At 34.0% G+C, this 24,569-nt stretch overlaps 1 protein-coding gene across 1 annotated transcript; it reads left to right on the forward strand.

The window, feature by feature from the left end:
• The first annotated feature begins 3,285 nt into the window (after nucleotides 1-3,285).
• Nucleotides 3,286-6,484, forward strand: LOC132559841 (uncharacterized). Its single transcript, XM_060224471.1, has 2 exons — nucleotides 3,286-3,574; nucleotides 3,771-6,484. The coding sequence occupies exons 1-2, from the start codon at nucleotides 3,286-3,288 to the stop codon at nucleotides 6,482-6,484; spliced, it is 3,003 nt and encodes a 1,000-aa protein (XP_060080454.1).
• The last annotated feature ends 18,085 nt before the right edge of the window (nucleotides 6,485-24,569 follow it).

The raw sequence follows: 24,569 nt of genomic DNA on the forward strand, positions 1-24,569 counted from the left end.
ATGATAAATTTAGGAGTCAAAATATAATTGGGTCAAACTAAACACAGCTGTCCACTTATTGGTTTTGATATATAGTTAAATACCTATGTGATCTGTAATAATGAAATCACATTCTGTTTCAGAACTCTTATGTCATCAAGATCCTAAACATACCAGATACACACACAGTGCTAAGAAAAAGTATATTTGGTAATATTTTCATGTACATGTAATTCACATTTTGTGAAAAAATTCCAGAATTGAAACAATTGTAACCAAATAAACACAGAACCTGTATTATTAAATTAAAATAAAAAAAAAAACTGCCAACGTGATACCAATCATTTAGGAGAAAGATATATATTTGTACCTGATAATTGCATAGACTTAGATATATATAGCGTTCATGGTATTATGTTTTTCACCCATATGAAAAAATACAATATTGTAACCGATTTTCTGTATGAAATATTACATTAGGGTTATTAATTTTCCTTTTAATAATTTTATCTGACGTTTGTATATTAAATGTTGTTAAAATCATGACTGAATTAGGGTCTGGATTCGTTTTGTTACAACATAATTAGTCCCATTTAGTCAACCATTACGACTTTGGTGGAGAATGAGGGAAAATATATATCAAATGACTGCATTATAACAACAAAAGTTTTCTAGTGTATGTCATAGCACTTCATACCTAAATTACAATTGCATATTTTACATAGGTTATCATTCATGAAAACAACTTTAATTTGAAATGAACGCACCTCGCTATTTTCTCCACTTTTCCTTTTGAAAACAAAGATTCTCAAACTGTTGTTTTGATAAAAAATATTAATAGTTAGGTTGCCTGTGATAACTCTTAATCATTTCTATAATTGCCGCTATGCCCTGGGCTACCGGTTAGAGGTTTAGTATATTGTCTGTATGCACCATTCGCCGATATTTTGACAAGAAGTTTACGTCAATCATAATCCATTTTCAAATAACGCAGCGATGTCACTGACCATACATACGTGATTTATCGAGATGTTCAGTTATTGTGTTTGGACACGATTTTTACCATGCCATATTTCAGCACAAAGTGATGCAATATTGCATGTAATCCGCGGTATCCTGTTTCTTTCGACATAAAGACACGAAAGCTTACCTCGTCCATTTCAGATTAATCAGGTGAATATGCTTACTTTGAAGGCAAAATGAGGTCAGGTGACGCGTGACGTAATAGTCTGACGTCGTCAATAGCAATAGTCTATTTACCTATAATATACAACGACACAGCTCACGTATATATTCATTTATAAACGTTCAAAATCGTTTTAAAGTCAAACTTACATTATTATATGGGTAATTGCCTTAAATAATGGTATATGTCAGCGAATATACAGTGTATATCTTGTCTTATTTACGTTCATGTTCAAAAGGTATGAACCGATCACGGCTTTATGCAGTTACGTGAACGATCTTGTCCAATATGATTCATAGCCTATATCTAAAAAATTATAAGAAAATTGTTACTTTAACTAGATTTGTTCATCATGTGATATTAAGTGATAGTAATCATTGTTTTTAACATAACGTATCAAATCAGAAAACGTTGAACTTGAAGAAAATAACCATTTTTTGTCATATCTTTATTGTTTTGACATGTACAACAGCTTGCTTCACGTGTGCATTCACAAACAAACAATGTGTACCTTTACATATAGATCAAACATTTCATCCTGCATCGCATATGGCCAATCGAAGCACGTACGTCATACAAGTCGAAAGTGCAGTAATCTCAAACTCCTTTAAGTCATTTAACTTATATGTTTTTAATCCTAATGTTTCCTTTCCAATGATTTTTTTAAAAATTTTAGTCCAGGATATCCGCAAAACTCTATTATTTGTGTTACGATTGTTGACACATGTACACATGAATGGAACCGAGTACACGTGTCATGTGTACTTGTGTAAATGTCTGTCACAGAACCATTTTATACTTCCGAAACTGAAGAGTCGAAATAATACTCCATGTTATCTATCAAAACGTTACTTCATAACAATATCAATTAGTTTTAAATAATCATGATTTCAGACATGTTCGTAATTGTATAATTCAAATCTTCGGTGGATGTGGATTTCCCACCAATTTGATTTGATTCAAACAGTTTTATTTCTTCAAATTGTTGTTTGACAACATACAGTCTTTAATCAAATCAGAATATACTACGTTTAATAAAGGGCAAGGATAAAACAAAAGTCTTTAGTTAAATAAATATCTCACTTTCAATTAAAGACATTGAGATAAAATGGGATGATATGAGAGTGTTAATAGTGAAATTTGTCCCTCATGTGTAGAACATAATTTGTGTTAAATCTTAATGTGACTGGCTGGCTTATCAGACAGATAGTTTAATTGCGGTCAAGTGTCAGAATCATGCCGTGAAACATTGGCTGGACATGCTCTCCACCATGGAGACATTAACTGGTCACGGTTTAATTGTAGATCAGTAGAAGACACTTTCCCTATCAGAATTAGATTATAATTGCTTTAGGATAAACTGTAAGATCACAGCAAATAGAGTCAGTCCTGGTGTGGCCGTGGAAGGAGTAACTTGTTAAGCTCGATACTCAGGCCATACATGTTATCATTGTTGTAACTTGTGTTAATACTCAACATTTGTACTTGAGAACGGTTGTTGCTGGTCTTTTGTATAACATAAGGATAGTACAACATAGTGGGGTAACATAAAGGATCATTCTAAGGAGAAGGACTCCGTTATCAAAGATATAACGCTCATTAGAACTGTTCAATATGTCGACGCCTGAAGAAACGGAAACTGCGAAGATGACGGTAGCACAAACAAAGCTGGAAATAAGAAGACTCGAAATTCAAGCAGAGAAAGAGGAAAAAGAACGCCAAATGAACTTAGAGAAAAGAAAAACTGGAAAGAGAAAAGAGAGAAGAGCCGAAAAAAGAAAAGAGCCAAATGAATTTCGAAAGAGAAAAGATAAGAATGGACGCCGAAGAAAAGGAAAGAGAACATCAAAGGAAAGTGAAAGAATTGGAATTAGAGATTGAAAAAGCAAAACTTCAAAAGGAACGGTGTGAGACAAATTCTAACCCTGTGCCGTTTAGACTGAAACAACCTTGTAATCATGCTGAAAGTGAGGATATAGTGACATTCTTATCAGAGTTTACTGCTTTATCAACACAGGCTGGATGGACAGAAGAAGTAAAAATGCTACAGCTGTCCTTGTTAACAAAAGGCCAGAGAGGTAGAAGCACATGGGTCATTTGAAGAACTTTGTAAAGCCCTAATGGACAGGTACGGGAAAAGGCCCTACCAATATTTCAAGCTATTACAGACAGCCCAAAGGGAACCTAAGGAAACATACAGAGGACTTATAGCAAGAATTGAACAATATCTTACTAGATTTGTGGACGCAGTAGAGGATGTCATGGAAAAATTCAAAGAGGAATATTTTCTTAGTGCATTGCCAGTGTCACAAGCACAATGGATACGCCGTAACAAAGGGTCAAGCAGTGTGGTTGAAGCCGCAGAGGATTATATTCTACCTGAACGGAATATAAACAAATCAACGCAAGGTAAAAGTATAAATGGAAAAACTTTTACCTCTGATCGGGACCAGAGAAAGGAGCAATCGACAGCGCAAATGAAAAGTGTGCAGTGTTACAATTGTAACAAGTAAGGGCACTTCGCGAGGAAATGTCCAAAAAACAGAGAAGGTAAACATCTTGCAGGATTTTTAGTGCGACAATGGAGGACTTATCCATGTCCCAGGAGAGGTCAATGGCCGTGATATTAGTTTTGTGAAAGACACTGGGTCAGCGATGACCTTGATTAGGGAAGACCTGGTGGACCCAAGTTGTGTATTGGAGGGTCAGCGGGAGATGTACAGCGACTGGACAGCCGTTTTCGCCAAACTGGCTATCGTTGATATGGACACGCCATATTATCAGGGACATGCTCAGGTCGGATTAGTGCCTGACCTTGTCGCTGAAGCCCTGTTGGGGGTAGACATCATAGAGAGACAATCAAAGGCTGTGAATGTTGTTACGCGTGCACAACATCGTAATAACATTGCTGAAGAAAGGCTAGCTGAGGACAAGGCAAAGGAATGCCATGTAAAAGTTGGAATGGACCCCGACACGGACCAAGTGGATGCCAGTAAGGGAAGTGATGTTGGACAGGCGAACGATGTGGACCTGGACCATGGCGATGGCGTTGGTGAGGACATTGACAACATCAGTGAGACTGTATCCCACAGCAATGGGGATGATACAGTTAACATCACAACAGAGGAACCGCTTGAACTTTCTGCTGTAAATGCTGAAGTGCTTAGTAAGCTTCAGCAGGAAGATCCAACTTTAGCCAACATTCGGAGAAAAGCTGCAAGTTCAGAGGAATCTGTGCAGGAAGATAGGAATGCCCTGTACTGGGAAAATGGGATTCTCCGTAGGAAATGGGAGTCTAGTGATGGAGCCCAACATGGAGTCCAGGTAGTACTACCAGAGGCACTACGTCTCAATATCATTAAATTGGGACATGATAGACCACTTGCGGGACATTTAGGGATAGAAAAGACCAAAGAGCGTGTCGTTAATTCGTTCTATTGGCCAGGAATTTTTAAGGACATACAGGAATACTGTAGTACTTGTAACGTATGTCAAAAGACCGCCAGAAGACGTGGTGACGAGAAAGCTCCATTAGGACAACCACCGATCATTAGTGAGCCATTTTACAAAATATCTATGGATGTTGTTGGGCCACTGTCTCGAACAAAGAAGGGGAACAGGTTTATTCTTACCGTTATGGATGACGCAACAAGGTACCCAGAGGCTTTTGCATTAAAGAATGTGGACGCAGAAACCATAGCTAACACATTGGTGGAACTGTTCAGTAGGGTAGGAGTGCCTCGTGTTATTCTGACAGACCAGGGCACAAATTTCACCTCAAAAATGATACAAGAACTCTACCGTGTGATGGGAATCAAGGGCATAACAACATCGCCATATCACCCACAGGCTAATGGGAAGGTAGAAAGATTTAACGCAACTCTCAAAGCTGTGTTAAAGAAACTCTGCACGTCAAATCAGGAAGCCTGGGACGAGCTGTTGCCATATGCATTGTTTGCATATAGGGAAGTACCCCATGAGGAAACGGGATTCTCACCATTTGAGATGCTATATGGATGGCCGGTCAGAGGACCATTACAGATTTTAGAGCAAGCCATGACAGGTGAAGGAGAGCTTAGAAAATCTGTCATTGACCATGTTGTTCAGATGAGAGAAAAGCTCGCAATGGTTAGAGAAACAGTACAGGAAAACCTGACAATCAAACGGCAAAAGATCAAAGAGTGGTACGACAGGAGCGCCACAAAACGGGAACTTCGACCTGGGGACGAGGTTCTACTATTACTACCATCAGACACATCAAAAATGGTCGCCCAATGGAAAGGACCATATAGGGTCATAAGGAAAGTCAACGACGTCAACTATGAGGTCAATGTTGGAGGACGTCGTAAACGAGTTGTTTATCATATCAACCTACTACGGAAGTACAATAGAGCTGTCCAAAACGTCATGTTTGTCGAAAAGGTTGACATCGCCGATTCTGATTTTGACGGTTCTAATTCAACATTGGAGGTAACACTGGATGTTACACTTGGCAAAATGTTAGATAAGTCACAGCGCCAAGAAATCCGTCAGCTTTGTCAAGAATACAGTGATGTCATAAATCCTAATCCAGGAAAAACATTGTTAGTTACGCACAGCCTGAGGACAACGTGTGAGAAACCAATCCGACAACAGCCATACAGAATTCCTCAAGCCAAAAAACAAGAGGTGAAGAAAATGTTGGATGAAATGATAGAGCGTGGTTATATAACACCTTCCTCAAGTCCATACTCATCTCCAATAGTTTTGGTGGAAAAGAAGGATACTACAACTCGGCTATGTGTGGATTACAGGAAACTCAACGACGTAACTGTATGTGACGGGTACCCAATACCCAGGGTGGACGAGATATTTGAAAAGCTAGGCAAAGCTCAATACCTCAGCACTATGGACCTAGCAAAGGGATACTGGCAGATACCTCTGTCTCCAGATTCACAGGAAAAGTCAGCTTTCGTAACTGAATTTGGACACTTCCAATTCAAGGTAATGCCTTTTGGTATGAAAACAGCGCCTGCTACATTTGCAAGAACGATGGACAGACTGTTAGCAGGAGTAGAACATGTGTTCGCTTACTTTGATGATATAGTGGTATACAGCGACACATGGAAGGAACACCTTGAACATATCAAGACTGTATTGGACAAACTTCGGGAAAGTGGATTAACAGTAAAGCCATCAAAATGTCAATTTGGTGAAGAGGAACTTTACTGTCTGGGACACATTGTCGGGAAAGGAAAGCTTAAACCAGATAGTCGGAAGGTTCAAGCCATGGTTGACTTCCCCCCCCCCAAACCAAAAAAGGGATTAGGTCATTTCTAGGTATGACTGGTTATTATCGATTATCGGCGTTTCATTCCGGATTATACCAAGATATCGGCTCCATTGACCAACATGCTAAGGAAAGACAAACCAAGGCAACCCAAATGGATGGATGACACTGTAAATGCATTCAACCAACTAAAGGACGAGATGACCAAGGCACCGGTACTAGCAAATCCAGATTTTAAAGAGCCCTTCGTCATTCAGACTGATGCCAGCAACGTGGCTATTGGAGCGGTCTTAAGTCAGAATATCAACGATAAGGAACACCCTATTGCGTACATCAGCAGAAAGTTACTGCCGCGGGAACAAAATTACTCTACAGTGGACAAGGAATGTTTAGCTATCGTTTGGAGTGTTCGTTTTCCTATTATATTAGTGGTGTTCACTTTACCATTTTGACTGACCACAATCCACTTAAATGGCTTGATAGGACCAAGCAAAAGAATCAGAGACTGTTAAGATGGGCACTGGCATTACAACAGTTTCATTATATAATCAGATATCGACGGGGCCAGGAAAATGCCAATGCGGACGGACTGTCCAGAATTGAATGAATAGTGTATATATTTTGAAAAAAAAGGAGACGAACACTGACTCTGGATGTATCATCAATTGTGAACATGTGATAAGGTTGTGATGTGTATACCTTAAGAACAAACAGTGACAGTCTAACAGAAGTACCTTATCCAAGGAAGTTAACAGTATATTGTAGAATTTAGAATTAACTGTTGTTCAAGTAAACTTACCAGTGTTTGTGTACATACTAAATATTATCTCAGCCTGAGTATCATGAGCAGTTTGCTATCTCTGAACTTTTAGACCGTAAAAGTTTTCTTAGGCAGGGGGATGTTAATAGTGAAATTTGTCACTCAAGTGTAGAACATAATTTGTGTTAAATCTTAATGTGACTGGCTGGCTTATCAGACAGATAGTTTAATTGCGGTCACCTTAGTGTCAGAATCATGCCGTGAAACATTGGCTGGACATGCTCTCCACCATGGAGACATTAACTGGTCACGGTTTAATTGTAGATCAGTAGAAGACACTTTCCCTATCAGAATTAGATTATAATTGCTTTAGGATAAACTGTAAGATCACAGCAAATAGAGTCAGTCCCGGTGTGGCCGTGGAAGGAGTAACTTGTTAAGCTCGATACTCAAGCCATACATGTTATCATTGTTGTAACTTGTGTTAATACTCAACTACAAAATTAACACGTAAGAATCTACATGACCAGCCATAATAAATCTCAATTGTGAAATGATAGAGAATGTTTCAACATGTACTTTGCTATTATGTAGTTTTCCCATACCGTTAGTGCGTTACAATAGCTGTGGATAATGCGTTATGAAATATCAAACCTATTAAAAAAATGAAATAAATAAAAGCAAACTACAGACGTACAATTAATAGCAAGATGTACAATCTGTGCCGCTTTATGATTCATTTCTGATGATACCTGTATATCCTCATCTATTTTATTACTTTTTGATGTATTGGTAACTTCCTCTTTTCATAAATGTCTTATAACTGCAAACACCCTAACACTTCCTGCAAATGTTTCCTTGACATTTCCAGAAATGTTAAAAGTAATATGGATTGGCCTGTACTTGAATATGGGAATGCCATTTGGGTTAACAGTAGTGGTCATTGTAAACAAGAGATAATGTATGCTGCACCTTTTCTATCAAATGTACAAGTAGCCGCAATGTTTTTAGGATAAGTACTACGTATTTTGCAAAAACAGCATAGATATAATATAACATGATATTAGACATAGTTAATAAAACAACCATTTAGGGAAATGTTTGACAAATATATATTACTAATCCTTGTGTACTAAGTTCTGTAAACATTTTTGTATTTTGGTTAGCAAGCTTTCTGTACATGTAAACATTTGAATCTGTATTCAGTATATTCTGCAAATATAACTATTTTATTTAAGTTTATTAAGACAGAACAATGACAGCATTTATCTCTCAAATTACTCTAGTTTTATTAAACAGATAACTTCTGAAACTGTAAAACTCAGTATCGATATGTAACAAAAGTGATTTCATATAACAATTAATAAAAATGTAAGGTTATTTAGATCAAATTTCGCTAATGTACACGTCTTGATATAAACAGGAATAGATTTTCAAGTTTACACAATTATTGCAAATACTGCTTCGCCTTACCAACAACTCTTTTGTCTCCCAAACATGTCACTCTATACGTGACATCTTATTTGTCAAACAAGTTGATCAGTATAACATTGGCTAACGGATTATCAACATCAACGTATCAAGTACATTAACTTTTTCACTCTTCCAATGAACATCAATCATGATCAACTGAGGATATAAAAAGTTAACAAATCATGTAGATACATATCTATGATGAACTCGGTATTTTGTACACATGTATATATACATTAAATTATCAAATAACTACAATTTTCTACAATAAGTCCAATTTGTTAACGAGTTTTTTTATTATACAACATTGCCATGAGTGAGTTGCAGCGGTCATTCACATATTCTAAAGTATTTTATATATAACATGTTCAATGTTATTATTTATTATATTTAATTGGTTCTCGTGTCTCTTAAAGCATTTTTACCACATGTTGTGGTCAGTGTTATCACTTATCAGATAATTTGGATAGTTTTAGTTAAGCTTATCAGAACTTTACATGTATAATTTGCATAACTGATTTCTAGTTCAAAACACTTCAATGAATTACTGAGGATCTCGTTAGTTATCAATACTGATATAAATTTACTGCTACAGTTATCATTTCTTTAGTTGAGGTTCCTCTAAACGTTTATTTTGTTATCAAACACGTGTGTGATCCTCCTTTTTAATAAAGAAATTTCAAAACTGTGTGCGCTCATTACGATTATTCAGAAATCATACTTACTTCACAACAATATATTTAAAAGGTGACCTATTTGATTTTTCATGTGATTTTAAAGTAGCTTTGAGTAAAAACTTATCTTATTGACTCGCACAATAACCTCGTTCCCCCCACCGATAAGTAATAGACGATTGTTTTATATTTCATTTTCTTTTGCATTTGCAGATAACTAATGGTAACATATTAGGACATTCACTAATCTCAATAACCTGAAATTTTGTGTTTCATCCGACACAAAATGTCCTTTTAGATTTGTTGATTTTAATTTAATCAATGCATGCTGAGAAGTTGACTTAACTTGTCGTGACTTGTATATGCAAATTTCATATTATCATTTTTCCTAATCGTTTTTTCTTTTTTTATTTCAGTTTGTAAGTATCCTGCTGCAGCCTGACTGGAGTAGTAAATATTATCTTTTTTTCTTTGTTGTACTACACACCTATTTCGGTTTTTCTCTCGTCCACCTGAGTTTGTTTGACTAACAACACTTTATGTTTTCCTGAATTTTTTTCGGCACTAATGCAGAAGATATCACTAGACGTCACTCTTACTTATGTTGTCATTGTGCTTTAAATATACTTGTTTGCATTAATATTTGATTACTTGGCCCCTCAATCAAAGTTATCGACATCATACCTCACCATATATCGGACAGTATATCACCAATTATGGATGTTCAAGCAAACACGATAGCAGTGAAATACATATCTGGTAAAATCTATTGATCAAAGATCAACAATGAAAGATCTGTTGTTACGTTTGAAACATTAGCTATCAATTCCCTCTATAAAAATAGGAATATTCACCAGTTGAAGTAAGATATATCAGCTTTATTTGATCACTTCACTATAGAACCAATTCACTTCTATTTCTTATCTTACTAACATTCAGTCTTTAGTTTACTAAGTCGCTTATTTATAATATGCATCCTTGTGACGATGAACTGCAGTACATGTCATTTATTTGAAAAAAAAATTAAATCGTTACACAATAAGTAACGCACTATGCGCTACAGTCACTGCAAAGCATGCATTATTTACCAGATTGATATGACGATAAAGAAATAAGAAAAACAAGTGTAGGTACGCATAAAGTGAAGTGCCGAAAGCATTCGGTCACAATGGCGGCGTGTTTAGATTTTGACATAAATACGGACGATACAAAATGTCGTAAAACTCGTCAAGGGGTCTCATAAGCTGAGGATGTAGGCAGGTGTAATCTTTATCCAGACATTTTTGTATTTCTCTCAATTATTTCAATTTTACAAATGTAACGCGGGATTGGAGTTTTATTTGACATACGAGCAAACATTTCCAACAATCGTGCTATCTGGACGGTGGTCCATTCCAATAATAATTTTTCTTTCGTCCAAGAATATGACCCTTTCCCAGTTGTCTAATGTGCATTAATATATGCATATGATTCAGTAGACTTTCCTTGTAAGACAGATCAAATATCTCTATAATGGTTTAACCTGTTAAAACTAACACAATTCACGTGAAAACATCAAACAAAACTTTAATTAATTAGTATAGATATTGACATTTACATTGGTCCCTTTACTGAGGACTACCAAAAAGTTAGACTTTATCACATATCGAGTAAAATATCACAAATTACTCATATTCAAACAATACAGAGTACAATTATTTTGGAATTGTTTCTTCAAGTGTGTATTGTCAAATTCTTTAAAAAAAAACCGGATTGTTCATTACTTAGTCATAGCAGTGGAACACAACTTTCAAATTGGTGACACAAAAAAATCGCCAAACTTGATATATTTCCCCGAATGATAAATTTAGGAGTTAAATATAAATGGGTGAAAAAACCATGTATTGGTTTGATATAGTTAAATGCCTATTTGATCTGTAATAATGAAATCACATTCTGTTTCAGAACTCTTATTTCATCAAGATCTTATACATACCAGGTAGTTTAAGAAAACGTATACTTGGTAATATTGTCATGTACATGTAATTCACATTTTGTGTAAAAAAATCCAGAATTGAAATCATTTTAACCAAATAAACTAAGCATGAACACAGAACCTGTATTATTAAATCAAAATAAAAACTGCCAACTTGATACCAATCATTAAGGGAAAAAAAGATGTACTTGTACTTGATAATTGCATAGACTTAGATATATATAGCGTTCATGGTATTATGGTTTTACTAAAAGTATACAATAGAGTAACAGATTTTCTGTATGAAACATTATATTAGTGTTATTAATTTTCCTTTTATTAATTTCATTTAACTTTAGTATATTAAATGTTGTTAAAATCATTACTGAATTAGGGTCTGGATTCGTTTTGTTACTACATAATTAGTCCCATTAAGTCAACCATTACGACTTTGGTGGAGAATAATATCAAATTACTGCATTCCAACAGCAAAAGTTTTCTAGTATATGTCATAGCACTTCATACCTAAATTAAAGTTGCATATTTAACATGGGCATTCATTCATTACAATAACTTTAATTTGAAGAGAACGCATCTCACTATTTTCTCCACATTTCAGTTTGAAAGTAGAGATGGTGCTTCTCTAAAACTCTTTTAATCATTTCTGTTATGGCCCCAATTCCCCGGGCAACTTGTTAGAGGTTTAGTATATTGTCTGTACACACCATTCGCCGATATTTTAACAGGGAGGTTACGTAAAACATGATTCATTTTCAAATTATGTAGCGATGTCACTGACCATACATAGGTGATTTATCGAGAGGTTAACTCCGTTTTCTCGAGCTTGGGAAACAATGGTCGCATTCTTTTGTTCATGAATTTATTCTAGTTTTGAATTGAAAAATACCATCGATAGTTCGCACACTTGTTTTTCCTTCTTTCAGTAGGAAATTAATGGGATAGCTCTCATGCATCCAGTTATTGTTTGGCCACGATTTTAACCATGCCATATTTTAGCCTGAAGTGATGCAATAATGCATATAATCTGATGTATCCTGTTTCTTTCGACAAAAAAGACCACGAAAGCTGACCCCGTCCATTTTAGATTAGTCAGGTGAACATGCTTACTTTGGATGCAAAACGAGATCAGGTGACGCGTGATGTGATAGTCTGACTTTGTCAATAGCAATACTCTATTGACCTATAATATACAATTACACACTACACGTATATATTCATTTATGAACGTTCAACATCGTTTTAAAGTGAAACTTACATTAACATATGGATTATTGGCGAATATAAAGTATATTTGTTTTCATTTTTACGTTCATGTTCTAAAGGTATGAACCGATCACGGCTTTATACAGTTACATGAACGATCTTGTCCAATATGATTCAAAGCCTATATCTAAAATAATTATAAGAATACTTTTATTTTTAACTAGATTTGTTCATCATGTGATATTGAGTGATAGTAGAAGTGATAGAAATGCATTCATTGTTTGAAACATAACGTACATTTTGGGTTGCGGCATTCCACTTATTATACATTCATTACCAACACCTCAGAATCAAACTGATGATCAATGTACAAAATCAGAAAACCTTGAAGAAAATAACTAATTTTTGTCATATCTGTATTGTTTTGACATATACAACAGTTTGCCTTACTTGTGCACTCACAACCACACAACGTGTACCTTTACATATAGAACAACCATTTCATCCTACATCGCATACCGAATATGGCCAATCGAAGCACGTACGTCGTAAAAGACGAAAGTACAATAATCTCAAACTCCTTTAAGTAATATAACTTATATGCTTTTAATCCTAATGTTTCCTTTCGAATTAATTTCTTTTGATTTTTAGTCCAGGATATCCGCAAAACTATATTGTTTGTGTTACAATTGTGGACACATGTACACATGAATGAAACCGAGTTCACGTGTCATGTGTGCTTGTGTAAATGTCTGTCACAGAACTATTTTATACTTCCGAAACTGAAGAGTCAAAATCGTCAAAAAGAGAAACAATCTTAAACACATTGATAATCATATTCCATGTTATATATCTAAACGTTACTTCATAATAATTACAATAAGTTTTGATACAAGGTTATCGTAATCGGAGATGTTCGTAATTGTATAATTGAATATCTTCGATTCGCGAACCTCCGATGTGGATTTTTTAAAAATCTGGTTTGTTCAAATTTTTGTTTAACAATAAACACTATTTAATCAAATCAGAATATATTACGTTTAATAAAGGGCATTGGGGATGAAACGGGATAATGTTAGAAGTCTTTAGTTAAATAAATATCTCAATTTCAATCAAAGGCATCGAGATAAAATGGGGTCTTATGAGAGGTGTCTGCCTTCACATACTAGACACGGCCGGTCGAAGTCATACATTGGCGTCACATGTACCACATGCCGCATACCACGATAAGTTTCTCACTTATGCATAACGTGTTCATTCGACAGCCTAAAACAGCGTACTTGACGTATTTGAGCTGCGTCATTTGGGTCATGTGGGTGATAATACTACTGATAATAAGATGAAACAGAAGTTAATTAAAACTAAAATAGTTGCCGAAATCCTTTAAGCGTCTTTCAACTACAATAAATGCAGATAAAAAGGGCATGTTTTGATATGATTATCAGTGATTCATCACAGTTTATCTTTCGCTTTTAAAACAAAAACTCTAACGGCTCCCATCCGTTCACAATATAATGGCTGTTTATGTTCGAGATGTGAGCTTGAGCTATTGAAATAGATATATCCTTACGTTTGGAATTACTTTTATTTCGTTTACAAAAGATACACTTAAGAATTTCATTCATGACAACATCAACATCACCACTATGTGTAATACACAAAAAAGGGACACGTTTTTGATACAACGTATCCGTCGTGTCCGCTAATCGATGGTAGTAACAAAGCCTTTTTTCGTGACAGAAAGGGAAAGTTGGTCAACTGAATTCAGACACGTCATCTCTACCAATTCTTCACCAACATGTCATTTATGGAAGATATTGCCAAATGTTTATTCCAATTTCGATGAGAACACATGGCATCTACGTTACTTTGTTGATTTCCTCTTTGAATTCCCACCGACTTATCCCCAAGATAACACTTAGGATACTAATTTGTTCCCTCATTGGATACGTATTTTTCTTGAAGTTGGCACTATATTGTAAATGCCACAACAACATGCAATGAAGACATATCCTAAGTGTGTATGGATATAAGGCTGATTGCAAACGTTATCATGTTTTAGATCGGTAATCATGATAACTATTTATGCCATTCTTAAATACTATCACTGCGGTTTCTGGATTTCACATTATGTCTGATATTTTGTAAGGTCCGATTGTTCAAAATAGAACTATTGCCCACTTTTGGTGACATTGGGTAGGTAAATATTTTATCATTCAACGAGCACTGTCGCAAAAAACGGTTTTCTGATTCAACAAAATGACCACCATATCTTGGTATCTGATTGGTTGATATTTTCGTATTATCCGCAAGGGAATTTTGTTATTAGGTGAAATTCGGCTTTATTTAAGCTATCATTAGTTACGACGGCGGTGATAGACAGGGGAGGTGGATTGTAAATATTTTACAATTATATACAATTTGTATGTAACACATATATCTTAACGGCATATTTTCTGAACCGATGGCTATATAATTACAGATATTTGACATAAGCGTTATACTATTCAATATAAGTGTGTATGGCATGGTCGCATTTTAAAAATCAATCCCATATTCACGCCGGCTTTGAGATTGATCAGTTTAACATTCTAGTAGATGATCTAATTTGACATCATTTGGAAAGATTCGTTCACATTATTTACTTCACTCATTACTTCTTTTTTTCGGAATCAATGTAGTTTATTTATAAGGCTCTACCGTATTACATTCAATTTTTTATATGAAAATATGCTATTCAAGGGTGCATTTTTATACAATCCTCTAAAATCCAGATAACACACTGACTGTGGGTGACAAAATGTTTTGTAGAGTTGTGAAGTTTCTTTAATTACCATCAATCACCATCTACTCATTTAATAAAATTACATTTATAATGTTTTAACTTAATTTAGTAGAACTATACTAAATGCAGTTGTTGGAAATAACGACCAATATTATGCGTCTATGATATGTTTATCCTTGTAGTGGCTTCGATTAAATACATTGAAGATCTTTCATTATGTAATCATATTTGAGTTGCTTTAAAACTTTAAACCGGTGAATTATAACTACATTAATAATGTCGGGGAATCAGCTTCTACCAGAGATGTAATAACGAAAAATGCACTGCAGTCATATTATCGATATTATTACTATTTGATGCTTTCTACCAAATATTACCAATTACCAAGTATTTTGCTTCTTTCTTTTTATTTGATTTCTTTTTCCGTTTCTTCACTGATTGCATATCTGAACAAAATATTTTCAATCAAACAATAGGTAAATAAGACGTTAAGAAATTTTTATTTACTAGAATGGATCCAATTACATAAGTACTTCAATACCTTAGCGTAAATGTGGACATGTTTCTTTTTCACAATTTTTCACAATTTCGAGAATGGGATCAAATATTGAAAATGCAAAACATAACTAACAGAGATACCCAGGTTTGTTTAAGGCTTTTCGTTAGGTAAAACCTAAAAAAGAACCATTAATACAAAATACATTTACAGCAGTTAGCAGTATACTTGAATTTTGAATATATACTAGAAATATTCAAGATACTTGTATTTGTAACAACACACAGAACTTTTGATTAGAGATGGTACTGTAATTAACAGAAATACTATTCATTTTTATTTGGGTTCATTATAAATTTCATTTCATAATACGTCTTCTGATATTATATTGCCTGTATTAGTATAAAAAACTACAAATGTTTACACTACTTTTGTATAAATATATCTGCATGTTTATTTTTTGCCTAGTTATATTATATTTCTAAGTTTATCAGTACAGGTAAGAGCCATAAATTGTAATCAGTTTACAATGAGGATATAAAGTAATCGTATGGATGATATCATTTCTGGTGAAAAACTGATCTTACTATGCTAAATGATATTACATCAGGAGGCCGGGTCATAATCTCTATTTTTGCTGTATCTATAGATTTACAAATAACTGCATATGTGATATAAGTATGCTCCATACACCATAACGACATTCTGTTGAGGAAAAATAACAATGATAAAGTTTATCAGCAACCGAGTATTATGAAATATATCATTTCATTCATTAACGAGAAGAAATCATGACGTGGACATGGGATATAATATAATATCTTTAAGTGTACCTATTAATATCTTATATCACTTGTAGTTAAATGTCAATGCCGTCACATTGTGTAAGTTCCTAAAACGCGACTATCAACTCACTTAACATAACTACAACACTATGTATTGAAAACATAATGCCTCATGTATGTAATGATATTCGTATATTGTCTGTTCTTTAGTACGATTTGCTTGGAAAATGATAATGGTTTAATCAGTTATAAACCAACACGTAATATAAAGTTCATCGTACGAATGGCCTATATAGTATATTACTTGCCTATTCATATCAAGTTTGCTGACCAACTTCAAATATTTGGTATGATACGAACCTATATTTCGGCGACCAATTACAATATTTGATTGATAAAAAATGTCTAGATATGCAATATATATCAAAACCGATTTACGGGAGGCCCTTATTGCGTCAGGACGTGTTTCATGTAAACAATGCACTGCAAGTAAAGTGATATATAAATGTGATATATACAGGCTGTCATAATTAACCAGATTATTTTCATTAATCTAGTTTGTGCTTACTGTTTTGATGCTGTGATAAGGGAAGGGTTCTTAAAAAGGTACAAACATGTTCAGAAATGTGCAGCTTCTACGGAAGATATATTCAATCAACTAGATATCGACTTGCATTGCATTAATGTATAAAATAGTTTTACTTATTTAAACCACACCCAAGCTTTATAACTTAAGCCATGCTATGATTTATTTCCGCACTGCAATAATGTGTTTTCACTGATTCGATTTCAATAATTTTGTTGGATCAGACGGAATAAGAATTTGAAATACTTGTTCTTCAAATAAAGATTAACAAAATATTGTGCTGCAATACACATATTAGTCAATATTCATTTGTGAACGAAAATTCAATAAATAATTGCCTGATCTTAATGTGTACGAATTTGCATATCTTAATAGAAAAAATAATTGATTGCTACCTATAACTTAATGATGTTTATATCTACGATTTTTTTCTGAACTCAATGCTTCCAAAACAACAACTTCGATAATGAAAAGAGCCACTTTGCATTGTTATTTCAACTTCAGCAGGTAGCAAAGATTATGCATCACTACTGAGTTCAAAGTATTAAAAGTTTAGTGAGAAGAAATTATTCCGACGTTCTGTCGACCTTTATATATCGGCTTGGAGTTGATGAACGTCAGAACTCCTCCCTATCAAAACAAAAAAGGGAAATAAGCGGCAATTTTGGAACGAAATTGTTATTTTCATATTGATGTCCCTTGCGTTTTATTTCCCGACTACTTGCTCAATATATACAATTATCATTAATAAAAATAACTCTTCTCTATTAATTTAACATATGCATACCTTGTTATCAATTGTGATGACGGCGAGGGGATTTCGCTCGAATGTATGATTTACTCATCAATAAATACTTATCAATCTTGAAAGTTAATCCATTTACAATTCTTAATGTATACCGTTAAACACTCTAATGTTAGATAGTGCATAATCGTCGAAGCAGCAACCTCATCTTTTACCACAAACACATTACATAAAGTTGATGTCTTGTAAAAAATAACTTCAGTTCACAATTTTTGAAAAAAAAAACCCGCCTATTTCCATTCCCTGTTAAACGAAATATTTTCTGTTTACGAGTTGACCAATAACTGGATGCTATCATTAATTTTGAATTTCATATATGATATTTCCGCTGTTAGAAATGTCTACGTTGGTTTAGATATGTATTTACTTGATGGCACGTACTGAAAAAAATGTGTGTAGTAAGATATTAACCAGACCTACTTCACTACATTACATTATGATTAAACATAAAATAAATAAGTGATTCAATTAATTCTCAATCTCCCCAGGTTTACCTCTAAGCTTTACATGTGTTTTACACATATGTCTGATCGTACTTTAGGGACACTTTCTTTATCAGCCGAAATAATTCTCTCATATACATTTGTTCAGATCAATAATATGGAATCTTTTCTGACGAAAATGCTTTTTATATTAAGACACCTGTGAGCATGATAATGCGTGAATCACCTCAATCACAATGCATGCATCCAGATTCTAAACACATTACAGATTTTTCAATAATGAGATGCATTTACATTAGTTAATTCCATTTATATAAGATATCCTTTATAATTTCATTGATGAAAGCCTTGGTTTCATAACTGTGTGCAAAACACAAGGAAAAATGTTATTTTCAACTTCAGAAAACAGACCTGTTGCATACATGTACCAACAACAAACAGGGGGAAACATATACGTGCGGAATCGATGGTTTCTTTGTCGTCTGACACTATGTGATTGATGAATCTACAGACTCAATTTTTGAAATCAAACATATCCTACTTGACAGCGATTCAAACTGAATTGTAGCTAAAATAGAAGCAACAAAATCTTTATTCATACCAGCACACTTTCTTACCCGGCAAATCATGTGGCCAATTTGAGACGGATTTTACGACTACGCAAATTTCAACAGTGTCATAAAAACAAATAAAGAGATGCCATTAGAAAAAAGAAAATCTTTTGAAGGTTTCTCGGTTGTAATCCGTAGAGATACACTTTGCTAGCTGTGTGAACATTCCTTGGTAAAATAAAACTAAATGACAATATTTACACCAGCAGTTTCACATGTCTTCAATAATGCCATTGTTACTCTCTTATACTTCGCGTTGACTTTATTTTCGTTTTAATGCACTACTAGAGCCAATCGCGAATGAAACATTTTATTTGTGCAAAACTTTTGATGACATCCTTGTTATTGTTTTATAGACTCGTACGTTAAATTGATATATACCTTATCATATTATATTATCACAAACAAATCTGCTTGATCAATATCGTTCGAAAAAGCATGCATTCACAAATATGTCTTTATTATTACCCCAGTAATCAATGAGTTTATGAAGCATTGTAAGATCCTGATCACAAGTCAGAGAACACTCATCTGTTTGTTGTCTATCCGTAACCATGACAAACTCCATAAGTTAGTCTAACATGACCTTGGCATATGTCTCCTTGTTTAGAAAAGTGAGTGTTTGTTGTTGGCCTCTGCATGGCATGAAGGTGATTTATGACAATAATAACATATCCTACTGCTACCCAATACAATTGATACCTGTTCGTAGTTGCTTGTTATATTAAGCGTTATTTGAACAGATACTGGATATCATCATTTTGATCAAAACTTTGTTGATTCCTGGTGAAAATGTTTTTGAAGATCAAAAATCGACCACTAAACCAAAAGTCCATCGTTATATTAAAAACAACAACCGAGAAACAGAATATCATGTTTTAGGTATGATCGCATGTGTATGAATATCCTATTCGTTCACAGTAACCACTCTTTTAGTGCCACGGCCGGTTGGTAAAAAAACAATACGTGTTGAACGTCTTGATCATTTAAATTGTTTGTGAATTTTAAATCCCCGTAAACTGCACAGTACGTTCAAATTCACTCAAATAGTGTCACAGGACAAAATATTCACATTTACATGACGTTTGTCGCCTCCTAGGTTTCAAATATTGCCCCCTAACATCACTAACGAGTATAAGGACAAGGAAATAAATGTATGGTACAGTTTAATTACTTTTATTATCCTTAATCTAAATTGTCTTAAATGATACTAGTCAATTGTATGTCTTTTGTAAAAACCTAATGATTTATATAAAACTATTATCTACTTTCTCATTTTCCACAATATACACTTATGTACTTCTTACATTTGAAATCACCGATTATTTTGTATTGAATTTTGTCGCTGCTGGGTCAAAAGATTTGTTATTGCGACACTTCCCCGACCAATTTAAATATATCATCCCTACCCACTCCCCTATCGTGTTCGCAATTGAACAGTGAAAGTTTATTAGAGGAAGGAAGGGATTTCCTGTGACTTTGTAAGCATTAGAAAACACAGGATAGAATAAGATGCCATATTCTTTTATTTGATTTCAAATCATACAAAAGATAGTAATCATGCCTTGTTTCCTTAGATGATCAATGGAATATGCATTTTGGTATTTGCAATATCGCAGTGATACCGGCAAACGTAACTTAAGCATATTGATGTAATCATGCATTATATTGTTTGACTTGTCTACTCATTTGTAATGTATACCGCTTTAAAATCAAATTAATGTCAATTTATAGTCTAATTCCTATGCTTCGTTATCTTTATTGGATTAATTGTAAAACATGTGTTGAGTTCTGTTGAAATTATCCACATGCTAATAAACTGAATGAACAATCGTACACAATATCAACATAATCCAAATTTCGGAACATGATTGATTTTGCCCAATAGTTACTAATGATGATAAAGCCGAAATAACTAAATGCAAATTCATGGTAGTACCCACTTATTAATGCAACTCATTGGTAATCTAATATCAGGTTGTGTTTAAAACATGTAATCATTATAAACGATATTATACAAGTTAAAGCATTGAATATCATTGAATATCTTTAACTTATCATCCGATACAAAAGACTAGCTGGACCCAATAAACTGCTCATATGGTTGCTGGATGGGATCCTTGTTGTTCTTCTGATACATCAACATTATGTTCCCAGTAGCAGAATAAATAGAGTTAACCAGTTGTTAGTGAAATATTCAAAATGCTGCTACTGAACAAACAAGAGTGTAAACTACAAAATTAACACGAAAGAATCTACATGACCTGTCACCACAAATCTTAACTGTGAAATGATAGAGAATGTTCCGACATGTACTTTGCTATTATGTAGTTTTCCCATACCGTTAGTGCGTTACAATAGCTGTTGATAATGCGTTATGCAATATCAAACAGATTAAAAAAAAAAAATGAAATAAATAAAAGCAAACTACAGACGTACAATTAATAGCAAGATGTACAATCTGTGCCGCTTTATGATTCATTTCTGATGATACCTGTATATCCTCATCTATTTTATTGTTTTTGATGTATTGGTAACTTCCTCTTTTCACAAATGTCTTATAACTGCAAACACTCTAACACTTCCTGCAAATGTTTCCTTGACATTTCCAGAAATGTTAAAAGTAATATGGATAGGCCTGTACTTGAATATGGGAATGCCATTTGGGTTAACAGTAGTGGTCATTGTAAACAAGAGATAATGTATGCTGCACCTTTTCTATCAAATGTACAAGTAACCGCAATGTTTTTAGGTTAAGTACTACGTATTTTACAAAAACAACATAGATATAATATAACATAATATTAGACATAGTTAATAAAAGAATCATTCAGGGAAATGTTTGACAAATATCTATATAATACGAATCATTGTGTACTAATTTCTGTAAACATTTTTGTATTTTAGTTAGCAAGCTTTCTGTACATGTAAACATTTGAATCTGTATTCAGTATATTCTGAAAATATAACTATTTTATTTAAGTTTATTAAGACAGAACAATGGCAGCATTGATCTCTCAAGTTACTCTAGTTTTATTAAACAGATTCTGAAACTGTAAAACTCAGTATCGATGTGTAACAAAATTTAAGGATTTCATATAACAATTAATAAAAATGTAAGGTTATTCACATTCAAATTTTGCTAGTGTACACGTCTTTATATAAACAGGAATAGATTTTCAAGTTTACACAATTATTGCAAAAACATAAACGTTATATTGCTTGAACATACTGCTTCGCCTTACCAATAACTGTTTTGTCTCCCAAACATGTCACTCTATACGTGACATCTTATTTGTCAAACAAGTTGATCAGTATAACATTGACTAACGGACTATCAACATCAACGTATCAAGTACATTAACTTTTTCACTCTTCCAATGAACACCAATCATGATCAACTGAGGATATAGAAAGTTAAAAAATCATGTAGATGCATATCTATGATGAACTCGGTATTTTGTACACATGTATATATACATTAAAGTATCAAATAACTACAATCTTCTACAATAAGTCCAATTTGTTAACGAGTTTTTGTATTATACAACATTGCCATGAGTGAGTTGCAGCGGTCATTCACATATTCTAAAGTATTTTATATATAAGATATTCAATGTTATTATCTATTATATTTAATTGATTCTCGTGTCTCTTAAAGCATTTTTACCACATGTTGTGGTCAGTGTTATCACTTATCGGATAATTTGGATAGTTTTAGTAAAGCTTATGAGAACTTAACATGTATAATTTGCATAACTGTTTTCTAGTTCAAAACACTTCAATGAATTACTGAGGATCTCGTTAGTTATCAATACTGATATAAATTTACTGCTACAATTATCATTTCTTTAGTTGAGGTTCCTCTAAACGTTTATTTTGTTATCAAACGCGTGTGTGATCCCCCTTTTTAATAAAGAAATTTCAAAACTGTGTGACATTCATTACGATTATTCAGAAATCATACTTACTTCACAACAATATATTTAAAAGGTGACCTATTTGATTTTTCATGTGATTTTAAAGCAGCTTTGAGTAAAAACTTATCTTATTGACTCGCACAATAACCTCGTTCCCCCCACCGATAAGTAATAGACGATTGTTTTATATTTCATTTTCTTTTGCATTTGCAGATAACTAATGGTAACATATTAGGACATTTACTAATCTCAATAACCGGAAATTTTATGTTTCATCCGACACAAAATGTCCTTTTAGATTTGTTGATTTTAATTTAATCAATGCATGCTGAGAAGTTGACTTAACTTGTCGTGACTTGTATATGCAAATTTCATATTATCATTTTTCCTAATCGCTTTTTCTTTTTTTATTTCAGTTTGTAAGTATCCTGCTGCAGCCTGACTGGAGTAGTAAATATTATCTTTTTTTTCTTTGTTGTACTACACACCCATTTCGGTTTTTCTCTCGTCCACCTGAGATTGTTTGACTAACAACACTTTGTTTTCCTGAATTTTTTTCCGGCACTAATGCAGAAGATATCACTAGACGTCAATCTTACTTATGCTGTTATTGTGCTTTAAATATACTTGTTTGCATTAATATTTGATTATTTGGCCCCTCAATCAAAGTTATCGACATCATACATTATGGATGTTCAAGCAAACACGATAGCAGTGTGTTAATAGTGAAATTTGTCACTCAAGTGTAGAACATAATTTGTGTTAAATCTTAATGTGACCGGCTGGCTTATCAGACAGATAGTTTAATTGCGGTCACCTTAGTGTCAGAATCATGCCGTGAAACATTGGCTGGACATGCTCTCCACCATGGAGACATTAACTGGTCACGGTTTAATTGTAGATCAGTAGAAGACACTTTCCCTATCAGAATTAGATTATAATTGCTTTAGGATAAACTGTAAGATCACAGCAAATAGAGTCAGTCCTGGTGTGGCCGTGGAAGGAGTAACTGGTTAAGCTCGATACTCAGGCCATACATGTTATCATTGTTGTAACTTGTGTTAATTCTCAACATTTGTACTTGAGAACGGTTGTTGCTGGTCTTTTGTATAACATAAGGATAGTACAACATAGAGGGGTAACATATTCTGGTGGCAGCGGTGGGATCATTCTAAGGAGAAGGACTCCGTTATCAAAGATATAACGCTCATTAGAACTGTTTAATATGTCGACGCCTGAAGAAACGGAAACTGCGAAGATGACGGAAGTTGGAAATAAGAAGACTCGAAATTCAAGCAGAGAAAGAGGAAAAAGAACGCCAAATGAATTTCGAAAGAGAAAGGATGACGATGGAAGTGGAAAGAGAAAAGATGAGAATGGACGCCGAAGAAAAGGAAAGAGAACATCAAAGGGAAGTGGAAAGAGAAAAGATAAGAATGGACGCCGAAGAAAAGGAAAGAGAACATCAAAGGAAAGTGAAAGAATTGGAACTAGAGATTGAAAAAGCAAAACTTCAAAAGGAACGGTGTGAGACAAATTCTAACCCTGTGCCGTTTAGACTGAAACTTCAACCTTATAATCATACTGAAAGTGAGGATATAGTGACATTCTTATCAGAG

The sequence above is a fragment of the Ylistrum balloti genome, unplaced genomic scaffold (genome assembly GCF_031769215.1).
Source record: "Ylistrum balloti isolate Yb309-2 unplaced genomic scaffold, AGI_CSIRO_Ybal_v1 Utg370976, whole genome shotgun sequence".
Lineage (NCBI taxonomy): Eukaryota > Metazoa > Mollusca > Bivalvia > Pectinida > Pectinidae > Ylistrum > Ylistrum balloti.

Excerpts from the sequence above, each read along its gene's own strand:
- LOC132559841 (XM_060224471.1), top strand. The coding sequence starts at position 3,286 with ATGGACAGGTACGGGAAAAGGCCCTACCAATATTTCAAGCTATTACAG. Across the intron at positions 3,575-3,770 it reads TATAAACAAATCAACGCAAG|GAGAGGTCAATGGCCGTGAT; the intron begins GTAAAAGTATAA and ends TCCATGTCCCAG.